The sequence below is a fragment of the Sturnira hondurensis genome, unplaced genomic scaffold (assembly GCF_014824575.4).
Source record: "Sturnira hondurensis isolate 20B ecotype Veracruz unplaced genomic scaffold, ASM1482457v3 Scaffold0016587, whole genome shotgun sequence".
In the NCBI taxonomy this organism is placed as follows: domain Eukaryota; kingdom Metazoa; phylum Chordata; class Mammalia; order Chiroptera; family Phyllostomidae; genus Sturnira; species Sturnira hondurensis.
In genome coordinates this window covers 518,824-546,145 of record NW_028089218.1, presented here as the reverse complement: position 1 = coordinate 546,145, position 27,322 = coordinate 518,824, and the positions used below count along the sequence as shown (strand labels likewise).

Genomic DNA, 27,322 nt, shown 5'->3' with positions numbered 1-27,322 from the left:
CTGGAGCTGCTTCATGTTTATCAGTCGACTCTCTCATTTTACAAACAGGGAGACTGAGGCTCAGGCAGGGGAAGGTTTCGAATTGGGAGTTGTTAGCAGACTGACCCTGGAATTCCGACTCTGACACCCCAGACTTGGACTTGCTGTGCCAGGCGCACCGTGGAAGCAGCAGGCCTGTGAAGTCTGCCGCAGCACCGCTGAATGGGGCCGTCCTGAAGGGTTAATGACGTCACTTACGAATGAATCAGCGGAACACAAGCCAAAGTTGCTGCTTTAGTAGCAGAGGATGACCTCTACCCACAGAAGCATTTATTCACTTCTTGAAAGCTCATTTAAAACTTGCTTTTCGGGAGGTTTTTGAGCAGCTCCCCTTTAGATGGACCCTAATACGGAGGAGCACAGACTCTGCAAATGAACGGAGCTGGGCTCCGAGTCCTTCCCTGGCTGTGCAGAGTTGAGTTGATTCAGGGTACCACTGCCCAGACCGTCAGTGTTCTCACCTGTGACATGGAGATGATTGCCTTCCAGGTAAGTGGAGGAAAACCCTGGTGGCAGGCCCTGGCCCCCAGCAGGGCCCAGACACAGGCTCCCCAGTTCTGTGGCTGGCGGCCCATTGCGCTCCTCTGGTCCCCATGCCGAGTCCAGCTACGTCCTGCTAGGAGCCTGGGATCAGCCATGGTGGGAGCTGTTACACCATGGAACTTAGCAAACACTACCATCCAGGAAGCTGTTTGTTTCCCAAGACATTTCCCAGACATCCCGGGTGTCATCGTTGTCACTGAGAACAGTAACTTGTGAACTCCAGGCAGACCCATGCACACAGCCAGGCTGTGAAGTGCCCACATGGCCACTCGTCTCCATCTGAGCGGTCAGCTCAGCAGAATGGCTGATGGGTCAGCTCAGCAGAATGGCTGATCAGTGTCGGAGGCTGTCGGCCTCGCTGGGAACTCCGTCTGGTCGCGTTGTGGGGAAAAACCCAATTCGGTCAAAATTTCTGGATGCCACCTGTTACGTACCCTCAGGAACAGGAGAACTTCCCTCTCCTCCCCCAGCAGAAGCCGGGTCAGCGGCTCCAGGGCTCCCTGGGCTTTGCACGAGCTGCCTTCCCTGCCGGCCACAGGTGAGCTGGGCGCTTACCAAAGTCTGCCTCTGGGTGGGTGTCAGGGTCCTCTCCTCCAGAGCTCCGGGAATGCTCAGGGCAGGCACGGCTGTGGGGACACCCCTGTCCCCCCATCCAGGGCCTGACCCCTCCTCACTAGGACGGGCTCCTGGAGGAGCCGCGGGGGGTCAGCAAGAAGACTCTGGCTCCAGGAAAGCCTCAGGAGTCAGATTCCCTGGAAGAACGGATGGCCCGGTGAGGGCGCGGGGGCCTTTCCCAGGGGGCTGAGCCGAAAGAGGAAGTGTGGTCAGGCCTTGGCGCTCGCTGCTCTGGGGCGGGTGGGAGGCCTGTGGGCGAGGAACGCCTCTTGTCTGCTGTGCCTGAGCCACGGCACTCAGGACACCGCTGTCCCCTCAGCCACTCACATCTGAACTTGCTTATGACCCAGGTAAGCTTCTGGGACTGTGTGGTGTGAGTGACCAATGGGGGTTGGCCTGGGGGTTGTGGCTGGAGCCTCCATAAGACCATGGGGTGGGATTGGAGAGACACTGGTCTTGAAGAACCCACTGTGCTGGTCACTGGCTGGGTGACCTCAGAATCACTGTGCCCCTGTCTGGGCCTCCATTTCCTCCTGTGTGTGTGCGTTGGGTGATGAAGAAGCCCATGCGTCAGGTTGAAATGACAACTGGGAGTGAGGTTGTTACCTCTCAGGATGCTGCTGGGAGTTTTGGTAGCTGAGGGCCCTGAGGGGTCAGAGTGGAGGGTGGGGTGTTGGCATCCACGGTGCAAACTTTGGCCTGTGTCTGGAGCTGTTGGATGAAAACCCTGAGCCACCAACAGCCTAGGTACCTTTGTCACTGTGCCTCTGGTGCTCAGGGATTTATCTGTAAGGCATCCTGTCTTCTAGAGGCCTCAGGATCCAGGTGTGCTGGGTTGGGGTCCGATCTCCATTTTGTTGCCTGCTCTTGCCCTCTGGAAAATTACTGTGCAGGAGACCCGGGTTCAGCTCTGTTGCTTCCACTTCCACCTTCCCACGCATCACTCGTCCAAGAGCCACTCCCTCCCCTGCCCTTTGCACGCAGTGACCTCTGAGGGAGCATGGAAGATGGACATTGATGAGGTTGCAGATGACAGGGCCTGGGAGCTTTTTATTTTTGTTTTTTAAGGATCTTCCCCTGACCTACCTGTGAGAGTTGGAAAACTGCAGGGAAACACAGAAACAGTGTTCTCAAATTCCACCACCTCACCACCATGGCGGGGAAAAGTTTGGGTTTTGCCTTCTAATCTTTTTTTCCTAGGTATAGGTATTTTGAAAAGCTTCATTTTGATGTAAATACATTCTAGAAATAGAAATACCAACATCACCACTGTGGTCAGGGCCCGGGCTTCTGTGTCCCCTTCACCCACTTGCATATGGCACCGGCATTATTGCCTGGGGCCCACTGAGCGACAGGCTGGGAGTTTTCCTTCGTATTCTTAGAACCAAACACGTAAGGAAAGTGAACAAAGAGACAATTTTTGATTGGTCACAAGAAAAGACTTGTGGGTGGTAGAAATTTGGGGGTAAATGTACCAGGAAGCTTGAATGATCTGCCACTCTGGGGCACTCTGCTATGGGCGACCAGCATCTCAGCAATACCACAGAGCGACCTGTTCGGGATCAGGGAGCAGAAGCTCTTTTAAGGTGTGATACCTAAGTTTTTGAAAATGTGTTTACCTTATGCTTCACAGGAGGGCCAGGTGATAGCGAAAGAAAGAAGGACCCTACTCTCCCACACCCAAAAATCAAAATCGCTTTTCCATGTTCACTCCCCGTCACCCCAGCCGCAGGCACAGGGGACCATGCGTGCTGGCGTGGCTGCAGCGCAGACACCCGTTGAATTCCACTCCTTTCCTTTTAATCGGATTCCCGATGGTCCTCTCACAGTGTTTTCTTCCAATTGCTCGAGTGCCACGCCCTATCCTGTCAGGTGACTCTTCTGGCACCTTCTCCTCCGGCGCCCCAGGCGCCCCAGCGTGGGACTGCCGGGCAGCTCCCTGTTCATCTGCACACCCAGGCTCGTCTGCACACATATGTGTGCACTTAGGTTTTACTTCCTTTGGATTACTTCTGAGGCTAGATTTCTAGAAATGAGCTTATGGAATCACAGGACAGGAACTGCTTTTTAAATGCATTCCTATTTGCTTTCCAAAAACATGTAAGTGAATGTGCAGCGCCAAAGGCCATGTAGGAGGATCCGTTTCACCACAGCTTTGCCGGAATAGGATTTTATCATTTCTTTTTCCTTTTTGCTAACAAACAGATGTAGTTTCTAACTGAGGGCAGACAAATGTGCCAGGAGGACAGTGAACAAGCGTGGCGGCTGAGCATGCGCGAACAGAGTTGGGTTCTGTAATGAAACAAATCCATTGCCAAGATGGGTCTGGACGTGAAGCTGTGCTAGATACGCTGCCCCACTGCAGGCAGCGGGTGCAGTCAGCACGGTGCTGCGTGGCCAGAGTGGCATGTTCGTTTGCTCTCTCCCCCTTAGTTCCCTAGGATCAGCCTTTCATAGAAATGGGAGGGTAGACGGAGGCAGAGGAGAAGCTGCACCCCTTTTAATTATATTACCCCGCCCTTTCCCAGGCACGCTTGGCTTGTAAGTTGCCAGCAACTGTCCGCACGTCCATTTGTGGTGCTGAGTTCAGCCAGGAGGTCAGGCAGGGATCTCCCCCCCACCGCCCTCCCAATCATCCCATCCCCCAGAGCCAGGGCAGTGACAGTCTGGGAACTAGAGGGGAACTCAGGCAAGCAATGCTCATACTGACCTGCAAGTATTAGCTGAAATACTGTCTTCAGTCTCCCAGGTCCTCGGGATCTAGGCTGAGACCAGCTCAAACCCTCGTCTTATGCTCTGCTGAAGTCCAAAGCCCTCCCTGAGACTGCTGTGGGGTCCCCAGGAGGCCACCCCTTTCCGATGGCTCTGAGCCTGAGCATGAGCCTCTGTCCCAGGCCACACTGACCAAGGGGCAAACTCAGCTCTCTTCTCGGTTCCCTGCACCCAAAACAAAATGGCTCACGGAAGCATTGGAGATACAATAGATTTCACTAAAGACTGGGCAGGGGGCCACCGGGGAGAGGTTTCCAAGGCAGCACTAGGAACAACAGCCCTATTCTTAATGCCATGGCCGCTCCACCCCGAGCACCTGCCACCAGTTGCCTCTTCCACCTTCCAGCCACACAGCTGGCTCCCTGCCCTCCCCTCCTCTCACGCCTTCCCCTCCCCTTCTCCCCCAGAACTCCAGGCTCCCCACCCCCCCCCACCCCCGCCCAGTACACAGAGAAATTCGATCTTCTCCAGTTCCTATCAGCCAACTTCAATACCCGCCCAGCCAGCTAAGCACTTTAAAGGCAGCTCNCTCCACCCCGAGCACCTGCCACCAGTTGCCTCTTCCACCTTCCAGCCACACAGCTGGCTCCCTGCCCTCCCCTCCTCTCACGCCTTCCCCTCCCCTTCTCCCCCAGAACTCCAGGCTCCCCCCCGGCCCAGTACACAGAGAAATTCGATCTTCTCCAGTTCCTATCAGCCAACTTCAATACCCGCCCAGCCAGCTAAGCACTTTAAAGGCAGCTCATTCTATTTTTTACTTCTATTTTTAAAGCGAGGTATAAATAAAATGCACAGGTTTTAAATGTGCAGTTCAATACTTTTGACAATTGTGAATGCTCTGTGACCACGGCCCAAAATAAGATGCAGAATATTTCCATCACCCAGAAAGGCCCCTTGTGCCCCTTTCCAGTCACACCCCTTCCTCCCCCATGGCAGCCACTCTTCCCAGTTCTACTGCAATCACGACCTTGAGTCTGTCCTTGAACTTCCTATACTGAGAAGCACACAGGCTGTGCTCATTTACCTCTGGCTTCTTTCACTTAATGTTTCCAGGGTTCATCTACATTGTTGTGTGTATCGGAAATTTGTTTTTTAAAATTTCTAGGTAGCATTTTTTAAAGATTTTATTTATTTATTTTTAGAGAGAGGGGAAGGGAGGGAGAAAGAGAGGGACAGAAACATCAAAGTGTGGTTTCCTGTCATGTGTCCTGGGGACCTGGCCTGCAACCCAGGCATGTGCCCTGACTGGAAATTGAACAGGTGACCCTTTGATTCCTGGTCTGGCACTCAATCCACTGAGGCACACCAGCCAAGGTTCTAGGTAGCATTTTATTGTGTGAATATACCAGCCCTTTTATCCATTCTCCTGTTGAATTCCATTCTGTTTCTATAGTTTCATATTCTTTGAGTAAGTACAACTTGCCTAGATGGTTGATATTAAGAATAAAAGTATGAGCAGGACAGAGGGGAGAAAATTTAGGTGGGGAGGTAGGTATAAAAAGCGGGGGGAAAGCTGAGATTTTAATAATACATTTTACTTACCCCAATATATTTAAAATGTTATCATTTCAATATGTAATTGATATAAGTTTTTAATAACAAGACTTTTTACATTTTTCTTTCCACACTATGTCTTTGAAATTTAGTGTGCATTTCACACTCGCATCTCCAGCTCCAACTTGCCGCCGCGTTCAGTAAGTGCTCAGTGGAACAGCCTCAGGGGCCAGCAGCTGCCGTCTTGTTCAGTGCAGGCCTCCGCTGAGGAGACGTGTGTCTGAGGCCACTCCTCAGACACAGTCCTCAGAAGCAAGGACCTGGATTAGGATTCAGACCTGCCCAGCTTCCTGCTGAGCTGTTTGTGAGTCTGCCTTCTTCCACAGGCACTGTTTTGAGGCCCCTTCCAACTTTCTGAAACTCGAATCCCTCCCCCACACACGTTCTACCTTACCTTTTAGGTCTCAGGGCATTTCTGATCATGTATTCCTCATGAGGAAAACGCAGGTTTTCCAGCATATAGGACACAGCCAGCAGTGGGATGTGGAGTCAGTCTGGGGGCTCACACTCAGTGTTCTGGTTGGTGAGATTGGCCGAAATACTTGAGATGTTGGCACGCCTCATGTGTCATGAAGACATTTGAAGAAACTTGTTTCATTTGTGTGAATATACGAGTAGCTGTGACATGGTAGGCTGTGTGTCTCGCTCTGAGGATCTTGCTTGAAAAAAAAAGCAAGGGCTAAATAAACCCACAGTCTCTCAGTCTCTGGAATTCCCGGCGATGGACAGTGAGTACGATTTCTGTCACCAACGCCCCAGAAGTGCCCTTTGGGGAAGTGAGACTTGGGGCCGGGATGGCTGCTGCTCTGAGCCACGGCCCACTCCCCTCCACTCAGAACTGCAACAGGCTCACAGACAGTGGTGTCTGAGGTTCCCAAGGAATGGGGAGATACAAGACAGAAGCTGGGACTCCCCGCTCCAGTGCCTGCATAGCCTGTGCTTCCCAGTCAGCTGCTCGTTGCCAGCAGCAGGTGGCAGATGGAGGGCAGGGAGCCTGCCTCAGGTCATGTGTCCAGGTGAGGTGGCTTTGGAATTAGAATTTCAGACCTTGGCCTTGGGTGGTGTGGCTCAGTGGATTGAGCGTGAGCCTGGGAACCAAAATGTCGCAGGTTAGGTTCCTAGTCAGGACACATGCCTGGGTTGCAGGCCGGGTCCCCATTGAAGGGTGCGCAAAAGGCAACCACACATGGATGTTTCTCTCCCTCTCTTTCTCCCTCCCTTACCCTCCGTCTAAAAATAAATAAAATCTTAAAAAAAAGAAGGAATTTCAGACCTTGGATCCAAGGTGCCTACTACCCCACATTGTTATGGGAAAGGTCTGCCAGAGTGAGGGGAAGGGGCCGGGCACCATTTGGAGTGCCCGCTATGTTCCAGGTGATGCTCTAGGGGCTGGAAACAACTCGAAAGAGAAGGGCAAGGCCCTTGCTCTCATGGAGTTTACAGGCCAGTGTGGGAGACGGACAGTGAACAAATAAACCAAGACAGCCATCCTGATAAGAGCATGTGGGCTCAATTAGAGGGGAAAAAGTGCCTTTGGTGTATTGACTGTAACATAATGGTGGAGACGGTGTGTGTCTGCCTCCCACCCCTCCCCACCCAGCACCCTACTTTGGAGAGAATGGGAGCTTCTGGATGTAAGGGTAAAGGAGGGAGAAAGAAAAGGAGAGAAACATCAACGTGTGGTTGCTTCAAAAGTGGCCCCCACTGGGGACACTGGCCTGCAACCCAGGCTTGTGCCCTGACTGGGAATCAAACTGGCGACCCTTTGGTTCGAAGCCCTTGCTCAACCCACAGAGTCACACCAGCCAGTGCAGTTCCCTGTTAAACGCTCACCCTTTCACCTGGGCCTGCAAGTGTACCTCCTCTGCTCCTCAGATCCTCTCCTGCCCTCATCTCTCCCTTCATGTCGTTCTTTCTCCTGGCACCTTCATGGTTTACGGAAGTCTCTGGTAAATATACAACCTTTCCTCACCCTCAGTTTCCTCCCTTCTTGAAATTCAGGCTTCTCTGGCCTCCTGGGCTTTGTTGCCAGTTAGGAGATCCTGGAGACTTGGTCTGTCCTGAGGGCAGGATGGTGGAGGAGGAAGCGGGGAGAGAGTAGGGCATGGAGTTCCTGAGCAGGGAGCATCCGGGAAGTAGGGAGGGGGTGACAAGCAGGAGGATGATGCCAGGACACCGGGGTCTTCCTGGGTCTCTGGTCCTTTAGGAACAGCATTCCTATCTTGTACTCGGTTGCAACCATATTCCAAGGACTTTGGATAAAATTCTAGATGCCCCTGCTCCTGCCCAATGCCCTAAGGAAAGAACCCAGACATCCAACCGAGTCTTTCACATCCTGTTAAAAGTCAGTTTTTCTTCCTCAGCACCTGGCACACCAGGCAAATGAGGGGAAGTGGAGCGGGGAGGGAGCATGGAACTTTGCTCTGGAGAGGAGTGGCTTGATAATGATGAAATTCCAGGTACTGTGTGACAAACAGACAGGAAATACATCTGGGTTCAAGGAGTCTTTTTAAATGCCTTTCACTTCACCCAGCAACTGCTGCCACTGCTTCTGACTGTTGTGGGGAGCAAGCCTCCAGCTTCCTCAGTTGGCCCAGCTGATGCAGTGTTCTTCCCAAGCCCGAGGACCACCTGGAGTGCTTGCCATAAATGCTGATACCTAAGTCCCACACCAAACCTACAGATCAGGGCTGGGAGTGGAGTAGGGGCGTAGGACCCTGGGGTTGGCATTTTAATACTTCTCCCAAGGCCTGGCTTTGATGGTCACCAGCTAGGGCTCTAGAGCCAGAAAGATCTGGGCTTGGCTTCTGATTTTTCTGCTCACTAGCTCTACACACTTGGACAAGTTATTGAGCTCTTGTAAGCCTTTACTTTCTTTTTTTTTTTAAATATATTTTATTGATCATGCTATTACAGTTGTCCCAATTTTTCCCCTTTGCTCCCCTCCTCCCAGTTCACCCCAATTCTCACCAGCAATCTCCATTCCCCCCTTAGCTCATGTCCATGGGTCATGCATTTAAGTTCTTTAGCTTCACATTCCTTATACTATTCTTAACACCCCCCTGTGTATTTTGTACCTACCAGTCATGCTTCTTAATCCCTGTGCCTTCTCCCCCATTCTCCTCCTTTCCCCTTACAGCTGATAGCCCTTCAAGTGATCTCCATATCTATGATTCTGTTTCTGTTCTTCTTGTTTGCTTAGTTTGTTTTTTAGATTCAATTGTTGATAGCTGAGAATTTATTGCCATTTTAATGTTCATAGTTTTGATCCTCACCTTTTTCTTAAATAAGTCCCTTAACATTTCAAGTAATAATGACTTGGTAATGATAAACTCCTCTAGCTTTACCTTGTCTGGGAAGCACTTTATCTGCCCTTCCATTCTAAACGATAGCTTTGCTGGAAAGAGTAATCTATGATGTAGGTCCTTGCTTTTCATCCATCCCTTTAAATACTTCTTCCCAGTCCCTTCTAGCCCGTAAAGTTTCTTTTGAGAAATCAGCTGACAGTGTGATGGGAACTCCTTTGTAGGTAATGCTCTGCTTTTCTCTTGTTGCTCTTAGGATTGATTCTCTTGTTATCTTTAACCTTTGGCATTTTAATTATGATGTGTCTTGGTGTGGTCCTCTTTGGGTCCAACTTGATTGGGACTTTCTGTGCTTCCTGGACTTGCATGTCTATTTCCTTTATCAAATTAGAGAAGGTTTTTTTCTTTATTTTTTCCAAATAAGCTTTTAATTTCTTGCTCTTTCTCTTCTCTTTCTGGTATCCTTATGACTCCATGAGGATGTTGGTATGTTTGGAGATGTCCCAGAGGCTTCTTAGACTATCCTCGGTTTTTTTTAATTCTTTTTCGTTCTTGCTCTTCTGATTGAATGCTTTTTTCTCTTTTATGTTCTAAATCATTGATTTGATTCTCAGTCTCATCCCCTCCACTGTTGGTTTCCTATAGGTCTTTCTTTATTTCCTTTAATGTTTAACCTTTATTTCTGCCTGGGTCTTTTTTATGCCACTGAAGTCCCCAATGAGTTCCTGGAGCATCCTGATAACCAGTGTTTTGAACTGTGCATCTAATAGGTTGCTTATCTCCATTTTGTTTAGTTCTTTTTCTGGAGTTTTGTTTGTTCTTTCATTTGGGCCATATTTCCTTGTCTCCTAGTTTTGGCAGGCTCCCTGTGTTTGTTTCTGTGTATTAGATGGAGCTGCTTTGCTTCCCTGTCTTTGTTGGGATGAACGTGGCTTCTTAAAATCCTTGGTTGTCGGGCTTCCATACAGCTTGGCTATCTGATGGTTCTGGATGACATTTGTTTTGTAGTCCAGTTATAATTTTTTCTGTAGTTGTGAAAGGAGGTGTACCCATACTTCCATCTTGACTGGAAGTCTTAAGCCTCTATTTTCTTATTTGTAAAATGGGATAATAACTATGATCTGCCTTATAGAGTTTTTGTGAGGATTAAATGAAATGGCACATGCTTAGAACTCGTGGTAAGTGAGGCTAAGATGCATGTTACTTTTGTAAAGTACATTTTCATATTGAGGTTCTTATCATATGAGACATGTCAGAGCTAAGAGCTGAGGTCTTGCCAATATTGGAAGTTCTTGAATGAGGCTTCTGCTTTCAGTTCTGTAATGACGAGAAGCTTCCATCAGCCCAGTGTCAGCCTGGCAGAGCAAAGAGAGCGTGGACTTCGGCAGTGGATGGGGCTGAGCTGCCGTCTTAGGTTAGTCAGTCAGTGGCTCTGTTGGCTTTAGCAAGTTGCCTTATCTGAGTTCTATTTCTTCATCTATAAAACAAGGGTAATCATAGCCCTCATTATGTAACAAGGTTATTATGAAGATTAAGTGATAACATGTATGTTAATGTTTCTCAACCTTGGCCTCCTATTAGAATCCATTGGAGAACTTTATTAAAACAAAGAATATCCCAGTGCCCAGGCCCCAGCCCGGAATAATGTGATCGCAGTCTCTGATGAACTGCGGACAGCAGCAGTGTCTCCAGCTCCACAGGTGATTCCGAGGTTCAGGCAGGGTCGGGAACTTAGGATATCCTTCAGACTCTTGCCCCAGGGCCTAACACACTCAACGGACCTGACAGTAACAGCTAAACTGTGCTCCCATAGTTCCTCCTACTTCTCTTTCCATTCATGGTGTCCACTAAATGCTCCCCAGTCCACAGAAACCAAGGTGAAGCCTTGCAGCTCCCTGACCTCCTCCTGAAAGCTTGGATCCCCACAGCCATACATGGGGACTCAGTCCCTCACCGTCCACTCCCACCCTGTGCTCTGGCTCCTGCTGACTTAGGGTTCAGAGTTGGACCAGCTCTGCCTCACACTGGATTTTACCCTCTCTGGTCTGTGCTGGGCAGTGAGCCCCACTCTGGTTGAGGGAGCCCTGAACCATCTCTGAGTCTGAGTCTTGCCTGGGGATCTTCCCGTGTCAGAGGCATGCGACACTGCTGGCTCTGCAGGCAGAGGACAGGGCCAGGGGCCAAGGAACAGGAGTGACCTCTGGAAGCTGAAGGGGACAAGGACATAGCTTCTCTGGCTGAGCCTCCCGCAGAGCACACAGCCCTGCCACATTTGCCACGCTTTGCCTTTAGCCCAGTGACGTCATGTTGACCTTTGACCCCCAGAGCTGCAAGATAATGCGTGTGTGCTTTAAGGAACTGTGTTTGTGCTAATTTGTGCGAGTGGCCATCAGAAACAAGTGTGGTTTGTTTCCAACTGCTGCTGCCTGGGCCCCCACCTTATTCCAATGGGAGTGGCCTCCCTCAGTGACATTTCAGTCCAATTCCAAAACCTTTAAGTTACTTTTGATTACTAAGCAGACTCATTCTAGCTTTAAAAACTTAATTGTGCTTCTTTCTTCTACCTTCCCCCGAGGACATTTTTTCATTGCTTTATAGAGAGAGAGAGGAAGGAAGAGAGAGAAATACCAATGTCAGAGAAAGGCATCAATTGATTGCCTGCTGTACATTCCTGGATCGGGGACAGAGCCTGCAACCCAGGCGTGTGCCCTGACCGGGAATCAAACTTGTGACCTTTCAGTTATGTGATAACACGCTAACCAGCTGAGCCATACCAGCCAGGGCAGTTGTGCTTTTTTGAAAACTTCAATCTTTGACTCAAAACTCTCTCCCCTTTGCCTCAGTGCAGGGAGTGGTCGGAGCGGGGTGGGGCTGCCTCAGCTCCCTCAGCACCCTCCCCTGCACCTTCTTCTCTGCTATTGGGTAGAGGAGGAAGGACCAGGACAAACACTTCTCCACAGGAAGTCTCCCATCAGTGGACCATTCCCGCTGGGCTAGATTGCAGTGTTGAGTAAAAACTCTGGCCCTTGGCCCTTGAGAGTTTTCTTGTGGACCTTTGAGAGACCCGACTGCATTGCTGAGCTGACTGCCAGCATCCTCTCAGGCAAACACTTCCTTGCCCCACGTCCCAGTAGCTCTCAGCCATCTCGCACCCCACAGTGCCCCAACCCCAGGCCTGCCAACACAGGTGGGATTCAGCTTGCACAGCTTTCCAGGGCGTGGACTTGGCCATGCAGCCACTGCACGCTGCCCACTGGCCAGACACCCCACCATCACTCCCCAGAGTACCTCTCACCTCTCTGGTGGCACCCTGGCCATTAAACTGTCCTGGTGGAGGACATGCTACTGGGGATGGGATGGGATTCTCTTTGGGCCCCTCTCTCAGCTGCGCTTGCCCAGAAAGACAAGCTCTGCTTGGTTCTGTTGAAAGGTATCTCAGGGTCCATAGGGGAGAGGGCTATTTCTCTGGCCTTAGAATGGGGGGAACTTGAGATGCTTATTCTCAACTGTGGTCCCTGACCATTCATTCTGGGGAATCCCTTGGCTCCTCCCACCACGTGCCAGGACCACAGTGAGGCTCCTTTTGCACTTCATCTTAGCCAAAAGGCCGAGAAGCGATGTGATGCTCCTTTTGAAGTAAGGTGTCCTGCATCCCATTTGGCTTTTCATTGATGACTTGGGAGCATCATGACTAACATCAACAGAGGGAGGCTGTGTAACATGGAAAGCATCTGCCCTCCCTCTCACTGGCTGACCTTGGGCAGTCATTTGACCCCAGTTTCAGCTCTGCTGTGGCTGAAAGAAGCGTGGCGGTGCGGGTGAGCTGAGGGGAGAGACGGGAAAGCCCTTGTGGCCTCCTCGGTGCACTGAACACACTCGAAACACCTGATGGAAAATCAGATTCACTCAATCTGTAAGAACACAACTGCAATATATTTATCACTCCCCGTCGTTCTGAAAAGTGACTCATAGTTTCACTTTCTGACGTAATTTCTTTGAACTTGAAATCTAAGCTATGGTTTTCCATGGAAGTTACACCATATATGGTTGGTTGACTCTTTTTCAATTTTATCAAACTAAATGTAAATAGTTAAAAAGTATCCAGTAATCCAGACGGTTAACGGTGGACAGTTACAGCAGCCCCCACTTCCCTCCTCCCACCCAGTCATGCTCCTCAGACGCACTGGCTTTTAAGTCTCATGTCCCGGTATTTACTTCCATTGCTCTAAAGAAGGTGTTTATATTGCTTTGTGGGGAAATCCTTCAAGAGTAAGACAAAAAGACAAAGAGGTATAAAATAGGAGAGGAACATTAGATAAAGAGACACACACTTGAATGAGAAAACAAAAGAGACATGATAGTAAGAAATTCTATTTGTCAGTCTGTCTATCTGGTTCACCAGAGCTAAGAAGGTAAAAGTCCAAAAAGAATTTTTTAAACTAGGAATTAAAAGAACATTTTTTAAATGGCCAGATTCCAATTTAGGTTTATTGAACAAAGAGGCTGCCCTCTGCTACGTGGTGGCACTTAAGTCCAGTGCCCTTTGACCTCATGGGTCCCTGCAAACCCCACTTTCATAGCCCCATTGAAAGCCAAGCTTCTCATCTCCATGGTTTCCTTTTCCCTCTGTTCTCCTTCCTCCCATTACTTTTTTTTGTGCATCCTGAAAGGGTGACCTACAGCAAAACCTCTGCCTACCACCCGCCTGGGGGATGAGATACCCCTCATCCCTGGTCACTGGCGCTTTGCTCTCTTTAAGTAAATCCTCAGCACATTTTCCAACGTGGGTAAATGACAAAAACAATGTTGAGCAAAAAAGTCAGCTGCAGAATGATTAGTACAAAACAGTGCTGGTTATACATGATTGGTTCTGTCCCACATAACTTGATTCATAGACAAAGAGCCGTATATTTAATTAAGCCAAGCCTTCACTAAGGAAACAAAATTTGGAACTGAAAAACCAAATTGTAGTATAATTACTTCATAAATAAGACACTGTGCCAGTAATGCACACTTTTAAATAGTCAGGTTAGGAGGTCTTTGTAGTAACAATGGCCGTAGCAGCAGCAGCGGACTCTGCCGCTGCCCCTCTGCCACCTGCCTGGGCTCCTGTTGACACTGTTAATATCACTCAAGAGCATGAATCAGAAATGCACTGTATCAACACGCATGAGCCAAATGGTGGCACAGGAAGCAGATTCTCACATAACCGGAAATTCCAGGATCTCTCCCAGGCCTCAGGGCCGTTTTTACTTTAATATCCAAGGATATTCACAGAGTACCCATCCCATGAGTGAGGGGAACCCAGACCCTCCCCAGGTCCCCCTGAATTCCTGCAGCCTGCTCTCCAACGTCCCTCGGAGCCTGGCAGCCGCTCTTCTCTCTGCTTGTCCCTGTGTCACCCCTGGCTTGGAAAACTGCTGCGTGCATGTCGCCTTTCCACAGGTTCTCTTCACATAAGCTGTTGTTGTGCCATTTAGTTGAAGATTTGATGGGAACAGAAGATGACAACACTTTGAGTGCCTATTAGACGTCACTGTCCTACAAAGGCACTGGTCACGTTCCACTGCAGAATCCTCCTAATGATGCTCCGACTTTGCGCCGTCTTCTTTGTTTTTATCTCCCCCAACTTTATTTACATGTAATTGACGTATCGCACTGTGACAAATCACACTGTGGGTTTGATACAGTTCTGTATTGTAAAGTGATTACCAGCGTTGCGTTAGCTAACGCTCCCATCACATGACATAATTACAATTTCTTTTTTGTGGGGAGAACATTTAACACTCACTCTCTCCTTGATCTTGCCCTCTGCTACTACTCTCTTCCCAGACTTTCCTGCTCTCTAGTCAGCCCACTCTCGGCCCCCAGATTCCTGTCACTTTCTCGTGCAGACTAACTCAGTGTGCTTTGCAGCTTCACCTTCCCCCTTCCCACCGACCATGCCTCACTCAAAAATACCCATCAAGGTATTTTTCTAGCCCTCATCTCAAAAAAACCTCTCAAAATTCTGTCTCTGCATTATGAATTAAGCCTATATTACCTGTTTAATATAAAAGCAACTGCAATCAGTTTCACTTTAAAGGGCATTTCCACTCCTACTGCGTGTTTGACAATATAAGAAAGAACAGTGATTACCTCTGTCGTTTCTAGAGTACCTAGTCCGTCCATAGCTTATCCTCACGAATCCTCTGTGAAGTCATAGGTGGTGTCACTCCCATATTGCCAACAAGACACCGAGGCTCCGAGTAGGTTAAGTGGTTTGCCTGCCACCTCCTAGCTGCTGACTGACATGGTTTGACAGCGAACCAGTGCCTGCCTGACCCCTGAGCAGGTGTGTCCTCACACAACACGGAAGGTAACCCACCCCTGTCACCCCAGGATGCCTTTCACTCACGCCTGATTCCTCTATCTCCATTCTCCTCAGGAATCCACTGCAATGGATTGGTGGAAAGACAATTTCTGGATCATCTTAGCTGTGGCCATCATCCTAGTCTCTTTGGTCCTGGGCCTCATCATGTGCTGTGCCTGTAGGTGGCTGTTCAGAGGAGGTAATAGCCATCGCACCTAGGCAGGTGGAGGGCTGGTTATCAGTGCATTAGGGCTCCTCTAGAGCAAGAAGATTAGTTCTGGGCCTGTATGGGCTGAACTTTGGATTAAGCATTATGCTTGCTGGGTTTCAGTTCAAGCCCTGCCACTAACTTGGATCCCTGAGCCTCAGTTTCCCCATCCGCATAGTGAAGGGAGAGAGGTTAACTGATGCCCAAGAGTTCTTCCAGCCCAAAGGGCTTGGGGGAAAGCAGCACCTCTTTCAAGGCGCACTGTGCTCCAGTGTTTTCTCTCTTTATTGTGGCTGCTGATCACAGCATCTTATGTCTGAGACTTGGACTAGAGCACAAGTCTGTGTCATGTCAAAAGCTGTCTTAATTCCAAACCCATCAAGCTGTATACATTAAATGTGTAGAGCTTTTTCTATGCCAGTCATACCTCAATAAGTAGCTTTTTAAAATGTCCTGAAGCATGAAGAATAGACTCAATCTACGATCAACCTGTTTGTCCACCATGCTCACCTCCTCTAAGATCATACTCTGATTCTGGTATTACCCACCTTGGCCAGAGCTTCTTGACCGCCTCAGACATAAATTAGCAGCTACCTGGGGATTAACACTCACTTTAGATGATCTACAAGAGGGTTTTCCATTTTGATATGCCTCTCCAGAGGCATGCAATCCGTGATTCCGCAGTGTTTTCTTGAGATCTTATCCCTTTACGTAATGACCTAAACCTGGAGTACCCCTGGGAATGGTAAATACATGGAGAGGTACGGCCATGTCCCCTGGGCCACCCTGGGTGCCATCCCACCGTGATCAAGGCACTGTCCTCCTGCTGCATCCGGACACACTCAGATCCGGCCAAGCCAGTGCTGGAGTGTCAGGGCTGCAGGAGAAGTCAAGTCCCACTGTCATTCTTCTCAATCTCTTTTTAGAGATGAGAAAATTAAGATGCAGCAGGAGGCGAAGCCTTGGTTGGGATCTTGTCGGGGTTGGTGGCAGAGTTCGAAACAGAACCCAGGTCCATGGAGCTCCCTGTTTAATATGATTTCCTCTCCACCCCTTGATGATAATCAGTCTTTTAATACAACATGTGTATTTTGGCCCTTATCCATTTGCCTTCTTAGAATGTCCCATTCTAAGACAAGCATAACCCTGAACAAAAATGTTACTTATTCTTTTATCTTGACCCACTCTTATTAACAAGCTGGTTATAATTAATAAGTTATATGACCAGCATGTCATAATTTACAAACCGCTTTTCCCATTCTTTACTTCATTTCCTCCCAAGCACACTTTTGCTTATTCGTCTGACCGGTATTACTGAGGGCCAACTACGTGCCCCCTGTCCTACTGGCCATGAGGAGACAAACACAGCCCACATGCCCCTGCCTTCACTGGGATCGCAAAAGGCCCGGGCAGCCCGGGGTTCAATTCCAGCTCTGCCGGCGTTTTGCTCTGCGTCCCTAAATCTGCTTCTTCTTGGCGGTTCTTCCGCAAGTCCCGAACCCACATGGTTTCTGAGGATTTTTAAACCCTAAAATCACAAGTTTTGTTAATTCTTCCTAAGTCAATATGTTTATTTGTTTCCTTAGGCAAGAAATTGGAAATTTCTAAGCCCTTGAAACAGAAACAAAAAGATGAAGAAATTATGTATGAGTAAGTAAGGGAAATCCTTCCGCTTTTTAAGTTTGAGAACTGCTGCTTCACTTCCACTCTTGGGCCTCCGCTCCTGTGTGAGCGTGTTACACGCCCGCTTTTCCTTGGCAGCCAGTGAAATGTCGTGCCTGGCAACTCTCCCCACTTCAAGGGGAGAGGTCTCAGGGCTGTGGGGGTGCAGGGTGCCATCTGCCCCTGTCTGCTCTCCAAGTGTCCCTCACATCGTCTACTTTGGTAGAGGTTGCAGGTCGGGCTCTGTGTTCTGGGTCCACCACTCAGAGTGAGCCTGGCCCTTTTTTTCTTCAAATGGGTTAAAAGTGTAGTCCTCTAAAAGCTATTGTGCTGAACAAAGATAATACATCTGCGTTACTTTTGCATTTTGTGATTGTTAGGTTGGAGTTGCTCAAGAAACCAGACGGACACAGCGAGCTGAGAGCCCGGTTTATTAGCTGGGAATAAGAGGGAAAGTGGAGCCAACTGAGGGAGGTTGGGACTCACTTGGTTGTTCTTAGGTGAGGGTTTTTAAACACAAAAATCTGTGAAGGGTAACAGAGTTTGATTGGCTAGAGCTGGTTGCTGGTTGGCTAGACCTGTCATGCCGATAGGCCGACCCCAGACCCTAATCTTCATCTGTTTTTCCTGGGTAGGGTCTGCAGGTAGCTGCAGACCCTGGGTAGGGTCTGCCATTTTCCAGCCTGGTAATTTTCCATTCCTCCTAGGCCTGCCTAAGTCTGTCAGTGATATCTTCGGGGCTTTATGAGTGATATCTGTGTTGGGGGTTCCCAAGCCCACCCTTAGGCTGGATGATTCGCTAGGAGGACTCGCAGGACCCAGAAACATTGTTATATTTATGGTTATGGGCCATTACAGTACAAGGATACAGACGAAGTTGTAGGCAAAGGAAAAAGGCCTATAGGGTGCAGTCCAGGAGAAGCCAGGGGCAAGCTCCCAGGTGTCTTCTCCCAGTGAAATCACACAGACTGCACTTTCTTCTCGCAGCACGAGCCATGACAACCTGTGCCCACCCGAGAAGCTCACCTGCACCTTGATTCCTGGGGTTTTTATTGGGGATCGGTCACAGAGGCAGGGAGCACCCGCATGACCACTTTAGCTACTCAGTCTCCAGCCCCTCCAGAAGCCAAACAGATACAGCATGACCTGCAGCCCTACACAAACACAAGCAGGCATTCACCATCAGTCATGTTGTTAGCATAAACTATCGGCTGGCCCAAGGCCCTGAGTACACAGTCACTCATCAAGCAGCATATTCCAGGAGCTTAGAGGTTATTTCCCAGGAAATAACTTACATCAAAATGTACACGCCATCCAAAACAAAATCTTTCCTAAAATGAATTTTAGGAAAGATTTCCTTTCCTATACTTTCCTAAAATGAATTTTGTTGGGGCTTAAGGGATTCAGCAAATACTAAGTCTCTTCCCCACCAGCTCTGATCCAATGAGGAGTATGACACACCTGTCCTGCAGCTAGGGAACCAAAATATCTCCTTTATTGAGAACAAAACCAACATTTCGAAATGTGGCACCTCTCTGAGGGCAAATGTGTTTCCTAGTTCAAAACCAGGCGGGCTTTCCTGCGCGATGCACAGGCAGCTCTGGAGAACCTCAGGTCTCCGCTGCAAGGCAGCCCTTTGTCTGAGTGGCAAAGACCAGAGCAGGATATATGCTCTCTACATTCAGGCCTGCTCTGGAGGAGAAAGGGGGAGGAGCTGGACTGGCCCAAATTTAAGAGTCAGATAAATTTCCCTCCTCTCCTAGGGAGAGCCACAGGCAAGTGGAGGAAAAGGCTACTGATGGAGCTCTTGCCACATGTCCCCTTCTCCACTCATGCCCACAACCTAAAAATGCTAATGCATTGCCAGGGGGATTAACCACATAAGTGAGACCACATCTCACAAGAATCTAGTACCAGTTTGAAAATCAGAGTGCACAGAAGGCAATGGGGGTCTAGGTAAGGAGGCTTGCTTGGAGTCTATCTTTTTTGTTGAAACTTCTTAGCAAAAAAAAAACCCACAAAAAAGAATACAGAAAAGTACACACGGTGAGAGTACAAGTCAATGAATTTCTGAAAACTAAATAGACCCAGGTAGGTGGCACCCAGCTCAAAAACCAAAATTATTAGCACCGCAACATCTTATATTCCCTTTCAGTCATTCTACCCCAAGGATTTTCTTGTGTGTGTTTTTTTTAAGATTTTATTTATTTATCTTTAGAGGGGAAGGGAAGGAGAGAGGGAGAGAAATATCAATGTATGGTTGCTTCTGGTGTGTCCCCTGCCGGGAATTGGTCTGCAACCCAGGCATGTGCCCTGACTGGGAATCGAACTACGATCGTCTGGTTCACAGGCCCACCGCGCTCAATCCACTGAGCTACACCAGCCAGAGTGATTTTCTTGTTTTTGTGCTTTGTATAAGTGGAGTTGTACAGTATGTATTACTCGGTGTTCTTGGTCAGCATTTTTGTGAGATTCCTTGTGCGTGGTTGTAGATCGTTCATTCCCACTGCTATAGAGTATTGCACTACAGGGAACTTATCCATCCCACCACTGATGGGCATTTGGGTAGTGTCCAGTTTCAGGATGTTATGATTAGTGTTGCTATGACCATTCTAGGACATGTCTTTTGGCAAGCATACGCAAGCATTTTGGTAGGGTGTATATCTAGTAGTGGAATACTGTCACATGGTGTGTCTACAGTTAGCTTTAGGAGGACATTAGTGTTGCAAGTCAAAATACAGCTGGTGCTTACCTCCCCATCTTCACCAGCCCAGGAGAGCTCAGGAGGGGGGTTGCTCCATGCTCTTAGTTACAGCGCCTCAGCTCCCTTCCCTCAAGTCCCGATGCTCTCAGCTGGTGCAAGTGGTTTCTTTGGAGTGCCAGTTACAAGTGGGGTGCAATCCCTAGAAAGGGAAGGTAATGCTTCCGGGTTATAGTGACCTACCCACTTTCTTTGGTGCTTTCCTTTAAATCCACTGACAGGGAGCAGGATCCAAAGCAAACTCCAACTCCTCTTTCTTTCTCTCCAGGAATGTTCTCGATCAATCATCAGTTCAATTACCCCCTCTGCCACCCAGGGATTTTCTTTCTCAACAAGATGCCTGTAAGTATATTTTGCTGATAAGTCTCATTCAGAGTAGGATAACAAATTTATCGAGGTGTCTTAGTCAGCTCAGGCTGCCCGTAACAAAATATAGACAAAGGTAGCTTGAACAACAGAAATTTATTTTCTCACAATTCTGGAGGCTAGAAATCCAAGATCACAGTGCCAGCTGATCTGGTTTCTGGTGAGGACTGTCTTCTGGGCTTGAAGATGGCTGCCTTCTTGCTGTGTGGCTCACACAGTGGGTAGAGCTCGCTGGTGTCTCTTTTTATAAGGGCACTAATCCTGGTGTCCCAGGGCTGGGGCCTCATGACCTTATTTAACATCAAGTACTTTCTTGGAGGCTCCATCTCTAAATACAGGCACACTGGGAGTTAGGGCATCAACGTTTTGTGGGCACAAACATTTGGTCTGTAACACAAGGATTTGCAGAGGGCGGCAATCTGATTAAATGAGTTTAAAAGGATTAGAATAAGTATCAATGCTCCCAATGTTCACTTTATAATTTCATATTCAAATTCTGGCTTGGGATATGAGTAAACAGAAATTGTGGGGTGTCACTGGGCCTCTCCCACTTCTTTTTTAATTTTTTATTATTTCTCTTTTATTGATTCTAGAGACAGAGGAAGGGAGGGAGAAAGAGAGGGAGAGAAACATCAATGTGAGAGAGAAATATTGATCAGTTGCCTCCTGCATGTGCCCTGACTGGGGACTGGATCCCACAACCCAGGCACATGACCGGGAATTGAACCTGTGACTCATTGGTTTGCAGGATGACGCCCAGCCAACTGAGCCACACTGGCGAGGGCAAGGGCCTCTCACATTTGTATCTGCCTGGTTCCCTTGACTGGAATGTTGTTCCTTAAGCTCTTCACACAGCTGGCTCTACCTCCTCCTCCAAGTGTTGGTTCACATGTCATCACCCTGAAGAGCCCTTCCCTAACCACTCTATCTGGAGCAATCCCACTGGTTTTCTTTGGGAAACATAGGAATGACCAGAATTGTCTTATCTAGTTATTGTTCGTTTGTTTATCAACCTCTTCCACGAAAATATAAACTCTAGGAAATAGGCACCTTTCTTGTCTTATTCACCACTGCTTACCCACCACTGGAACTTAGCAGATAATTAATAAAAATGTTTTGACTGAGTGGACAAGTAGTGATATTAGCTAACATTTATTGAGCATGCACCATGTTCGGGCCCTGTGCCCGACACTTTACAGGCATTATCTCATTTAATCTTCTCAACAACTCTATGAAGCAAGTACATGATTATTACCCTTCAACAGGTGTGGACACTTAGGCACAGAGAAGTTAAGTGACTTACTGATGGTCACACAGCGAGTGACTGCTGGAGCCTGAACATGAACTCAGATCTGTCTAACTGCTTAGCTCTGCAGCTAAGCTAAAATGGAATGGTGGCTATTGTTTGGGTTCTCTTAGGAAAAGATGAGAGTGTGATATAGGCAGTTCCCATCCCCATGAAAAGTGGTGCTGAGCTGTTTTGTCACCCTTCCCCTAGCCACTTTAGTCCTTTTGCTATGTGCCCACACTCCACTAATTCCACCACTTGAAAATACCACTGTCCCCTTCTTCCTGAGAACAGAGATTCATGCATGAGTAATTAGCAATAGTTCTGGAAAACGGTGTAAGTCATCGTGAGGCATGTGTCAAAACGGAAATATGGTTTGTGTCACTTCCTTATGAGAACTAGGATCTTTAGTCACAACACTGCTCACTTGGCTACTAGCTCTGTTCTGTTTCTGGTCAAAGTTTCTGTTTCGTGGTTCCCACTGCAGTGCAGTCTTAGGCAGAGGGTCATGGTAGCTGACCAATATGTGCCATTTACTCACTGGGGTGATCCTGAGACTGTGTCATGTCTGTGCTTTAGTTCGCTTTGTAAAATGAGGATCTGGTCCACCAAGAAAAAGATCACTGAGATCCATAAAAGCAGTGCTAAGCCACACAGTCAAAAATATACACATGCATGAGAGCTTTGCATCTAAAAATCTTTTTGTATATTCTAGCCCCACAGGAAACCGAAAGTGTGCCTCCAGCAACATACTCATTGGTAAATAAAGTTAGAAATAAGGAGACAGCTTCCATCCCGAGCTACGTCGAGCCTGAATGTGACTATGATGACGTAGAAATCCCTGCAGATATGGCAAACCGTCATTTTGAAACAACCACCTCTTCCTTTTGGCAAGCTGAAGAGGGTTCACACCGCTTATTTTAAAACCATCAGGAACAGCTGAACTTCCATGTGTCCAGTCCCGAAAGCAGTGGTAACGTTATGGGCTTGTATAAGATGAGCACTTCTGAACCTTAGATGAAGAAGCTTTAGTGATCACATGACGGCAGCCAGAGAAAGATGCAACCTCTCAGTCCTGACGACCAGAGAGGGGTCAGGCCTTGAGCTTCTGCCGAGCGAGTTTCCTCGGGAAGGACCGCTGAGCTTCAGGGCTCCCGCCCAGAGAAAGCACCCTGTTCTTGGCACCCTTCCCTCTTTTCTTCTCTTTTTGTTTTAAGAGAGCTTAAAGCTTGGGGTTTGGTTGTGCAGAGGCTCCTGGGCTTCCATCCCCAGCACCATGGCTGGGAGCACGAGGTCTTGTCCCCAGTGGCCCCGCCCACCTCCTGTGTAGTGTCTTTGGCAGTAGCAGCTGAGCGTTCTTGTGTGCAAGTCACCCCGTCACCCGTGAGTTCTTCAAGGGTGGGGAGTGCTTTCTGTTCTTGTGAACCCTTCCCACCTACACACACCTCACACCCCAGTGCCTCTCCATGACGTTGGTCAGGCTGACTGTAGAGTTCAAGGTCCCACCCAGGTTGTTTTCTGTGCTTCCCAGTTGCACCAAAACAATCAACAGAGGACAGATGTTATACATAGAAGTGTCATTTTGCAATATGTGTGTTGGGCTACAGGAAAAGTAGGTTTTCCCAGGAAAAATCATGGGAAACAGGAAGGAAAGAGGTGATTAAATGGCAGATTCAAGATGAGAGTTCAGGGGCTTAAGGCCTTCCTGCGTAATTTTCACTGCTGCTTCCTCCCTACATAAAGCCAAGGCCCTTCCCTGCAGGTCACTGTCCCTGAGCATCTGTGGGGCAGAATCTCGGGTATGAAGTGCTGCAGCTAATGAGATGCCGGGGGGTGGGCTGCTGTCCTGCTAAACAAGTGCCCTAGTGTGGTCACTGAGCCTCCAGTCAACTTTGTAGCCTCTTGAACCTCATCAGCTCTTTCGAGTTGATCCACGAGAGCTCCAGGTCTTGACACTTTCTAACCAGACTCACAAGATGCTGATTTCTCAGCAATCCCTGTAAAGGCAGCTGATGACCAGGGAGAGCCCCTGAGCTGAGGAAAGGCTTGGGAATGACGGCAGGGCCGAGCTCTTCTTCAAGAGATGTCAAGCTTCCTCCCTCCACCAATGCTGGACCAGTGGGGATACATCTTCTTCCCAGGTTGTCTCTTTCTAGACTCCAAAGAGACCTCCGACTTCCTGTTAATACCTCCTCAGTGTAGGCCAGTGGTTCCCTCATAGAACTCTGGCATTCAACATACCAAAGAGGGGACCCTTTTTCAAAATTATAGAAAATAAGTTAATGGATATACGTGTTTTACATGTATGCTTTCCTCTTGTAAATTTCCTGTAAGCTGTCCACATCTGCGACAAAAATTAAAAGCAAGCGCCTCTCAGCATCAGCATGCTGCAATCACCCGCCTACCTGTCCTTCTCCTCCACTGGACTGAGGGCAGCGTGGGAACAGAGGCTACGTCTCTCTCTGCCCCACTGTTCTCTCTCTTCCCATTCAATGCGCAGGCACTCTGTAGACCATCAGTAAAAATATTGACTAAATGATCAGTTGAATGAATGGATAAATTCCTCTGGGACCTCACAACTCCTTGTACTTGGTCTTATGAAAACATTCCTCCCTCTGCATTATAATTGCCTGGTTACATTTCCATTCTCCTTTTTTAGTCTGGGGCTTGTACGGGGTGGAACTCGTCTGGCCCACTACTGTATTCCAAGTATCCAGGACAAACCCTGGCACACAGTAGGCACTAAATATTTATTGGATGTTGAACATTAACAGGAATTCTATCAATCAGTTGGACAAAAAAACAAGCATGTATTATTTGGACACCTGCAGTAAAGCACCATTTTTGCCAATAACATTGTTACAAGTTTGGATGATCGAATTAAATGTATCAAGATTTCTGCCCTGGCTGGTGTAGCTCAGTGGATTGAGCGTGGGCCTGTGAACCACACGATCGCAGTTCGATTCCCACTCAGGGCACATGCCTGGGTTGCAGGCCAGCTCCCAGCAGGGGACACATGAAAGGCAACCATACATTGATGTTTCTCTCCCTCTCTCCTTCCCCTCTAAAGATAAATAAATAAATAAATACCCTTACAATATAAATAAATAAATAAATAAAATCTAAAAAAAAAAAGATTTCACAAGACCTTCTGTGCATCCTAACTCCACAGGAAACCCCAAGTCAGCTACTAGCTACATACTCATAGTTAGAAATAGGAAGATATTTTCCATCCCAAGCTCTATGGTACCTACAGATGATTATGATGGCATTAAAATCACTGCAAATATTGACAACTGTCATTTTAAAACAACTCCTGGTCTGCTACCTAACTGCTTTTGAGATCTGATGGTTCACTTATATAATAAAACCGTGGATTATAGTTTTCTTTTAGAAAGTTAACAGTCTAATCTTTGTGACACAAATAAGATTGTTGTCAGAGAATGTTGTCAGAGAATCAGCAGCAAGTTTTAAAAATCATGTGTATCAACCCTAGCTGGTATGGCTCAGTGGATTGAGAATCAGGCTGCAAAGCAAAGGGTCGCTGGTTTGATTCCCAGTCAAGGTACATACCTGGGTTGTGGGCCAGGTCCCCAGTGGAGGGCACGGGAGAGGCAACCATACATTGATGCTTCTGTCCCTCTCTTTCTCCCTCCCTTCCCCTCTCTAACAATAAATAAATAAAATCTTTTTTAAAAAATCACGTGTATGCTTTAGGCTTCAAGGAACAGACTGTCCAACCAAAAGTAACTGAAACAATGAGTTTATGACCTCACAAAATAAGAAGTCTGGAAGTAAGCACTCCAAATTCAACCGCTCAGGAGTCCGCTGACCTTTGATTCTCCCAGCTTTGCCCTCCTGGTGTCAAGGTAGCCGCCATAGCTCCAATCACAACATTATTGTATGATGACATTCAAAGTCAGGAAGGAAGGGGGAATTTCCTCCCATGTAGCTCTTTTTATTAGGAAGGAAAATCTTTCCCAGAAGCCCCCAGCAACTTTCCATAATGTCTTATTGGCCGGGACTGGTTTCCATGCCCAACTATAGAAAAGGCCAGGGAGTGAACATAGGGCATTTTCGCATTTCTTCTTGGCCATCAAGGAAAAAGGAGAGAATAGCTGCTGGATAGGCAGCCTCAATTCACTCTCAAAAATCACATTACTCATTATTTTCTTTTTATTTCTTCTGTTACAATCTCAGAGTCATAAGGGAGTTCAGGGTAAGGTATGGTGTCTAGAGTCTACCATTCAGTCTTCTTGTAGAGCATTTTGGCCAATAAAAACAGGCACAGGACTGTTGGTCAAATGAGGATAATGGCAATAACAGCAATAGCAGCAATAACAGGAGCCCTCAGTGACTGCACACTTCCACTGTGTCAGAGATCTAAGGGCTACACTGTCCAATATAACCATGACCTTGAACAGGCAGGACTGCTGTGTGGTGATCAGAGAAGAGCTGCATCCTCCCCCTGCCTCCTCGCCCTTGCTGTTCCTTGAAGCCCACTCTGATGTGCTGCTTCTCCCTTGCTCTCTGGATAAAATCTCAGGCAGGTGCCACTGGGTCTTCTGGTCACTCTTAGACAATAAAAAGTCCTCCAGGTGTGTGTGACACGGGGGCATGAACCTGTCAAAACTCAGTGAACACACACTTAAGGTTTCTGCATTTCAACCTAAGTAAATCTGACCTCAAAAGAAAACAACTGTAAACAACACATTGAACTCTGGTGAATGACACGCACCCTGGAGTATTTAGGGGAAAGTGTACCAATGTCTGCCATTCACCTTGAAATGTACCCAAAGACAAGATGGTGGTAGAGCCTGCACTCTTCGGTATAAACGGAGCCTCCTGGTTGTCATCCTAAATGCAGCAAGGCCTGGGTCTGCAGGGCCAGCTCCGCCCCACCTGCTTGCCCAGTTCCTGGGAAGAAAAAATAGAGGAATAGCTGTACAAGCATCAAAGAGAGAGTTTAGAGCCTGCTCTTCATTTTGAGGCAAAATAACTCCATCCATATTCTCAGTAAACGTTTTGGATTCAACTCAGTCACGTGAGTTAGTTCCTCCCCTCTCCACCTCATAGGGAGAGAAAGAAATGGACTCTCCTCCTCTATGGACATTGAGAGAAAGAGGATAAGACTGCCTCCTGACTAAGAATGACTTTATCCAGAGGAGGAAGTCCACTTGCTCTGTGGCCCTCTCCAAAGCTGTGGTGGGGCATCAGTCAGAGCAGCACCCTGGGCGGGGGGGGGGGGCACGCACCCAGCTCTGCCTCCATGGTGGAGACTTGCTCTTCATCTCCCCAGCATGGATTCCACTCTTTTCAGCAAAAGCCTCAGGTTTTTCTGTTGGATCCACCTCTTTCTCTTCTCTCCTTTGGTGTAATTTGTGTAAAGCCTTAGCACAATTCAAAGATAGAGCCCATGACCCAGACTGGCCAATCAGAGCTTCTCATTCCCTTGACCACAGTGACCAACTGGTTGATTCTTTGGGTTCCAGAGCACGTCTCCCCTCTCCCACCATGGGATTTGAAGCTATAATAACAGGATAGACACTCTCAAGGTAGAACCTGTCACAAGAGACACTGAGCTGAGACAAGAAGAGGGTTCAGATCCTAATGGCATTACCTGAGCTCCTGTCTGTTGTCATGCTCGATGTAGGCATACTTATGGAGGTTTTTAGTCACATGAGCCAACATTCTTTAAAAGCTTTCAACATTGTCCCTTAAGACCCATCCCCACCATCACTGCCTAATTTTGGTCTCATCATCTTTCATGTGGCTTAACACAAAAGCCTCTTCACTGTTCTCTCCTCCAATTCATCTCCCACTTGCTGTCAGAGGGAACTTTCTAAAACACATCTGA

At 48.0% G+C, this 27,322-nt stretch overlaps 1 protein-coding gene across 3 annotated transcripts; it reads left to right on the top strand.

The window, feature by feature from the left end:
• The first annotated feature begins 253 nt into the window (after nt 1–253).
• SCIMP (SLP adaptor and CSK interacting membrane protein) lies at nt 254–23,502 on the top strand. Of its 3 annotated transcripts, none has more exons than XM_037066260.1 (5): nt 254–528; nt 15,256–15,379; nt 16,975–17,038; nt 20,080–20,153; nt 22,181–23,502. In XM_037066260.1, exons 1-5 carry the CDS (start codon nt 412–414, stop codon nt 22,387–22,389), a joined length of 588 nt encoding a protein of 195 aa, XP_036922155.1. In that variant the 5' UTR covers nt 254–411; the 3' UTR covers nt 22,390–23,502. The 3 variants fall into 3 exon arrangements, with proteins under 3 accessions (XP_036922155.1, XP_036922156.1, XP_036922154.1); XM_037066261.1 differs by lacking the exon at nt 254–528 and adding an exon at nt 1,362–1,547; XM_037066259.1 differs by lacking the exon at nt 254–528 and adding an exon at nt 5,647–6,539.
• Nucleotides 23,503–27,322: the final 3,820 nt, after the last annotated feature.

Coding starts and splice junctions, on each gene's coding strand:
- SCIMP (XM_037066259.1), top strand. CDS start 6,405: ATGGGGAGATACAAGACAGAAGCTGGGACTCCCCGCTCCAGTGCCTGC. Junction 15,380..16,974: donor TAGGTGGCTGTTCAGAGGAG/GTAATAGCCATC, acceptor TTGTTTCCTTAG/GCAAGAAATTGGAAATTTCT. Junction 17,039..20,079: donor GATGAAGAAATTATGTATGA/GTAAGTAAGGGA, acceptor CTTTCTCTCCAG/GAATGTTCTCGATCAATCAT.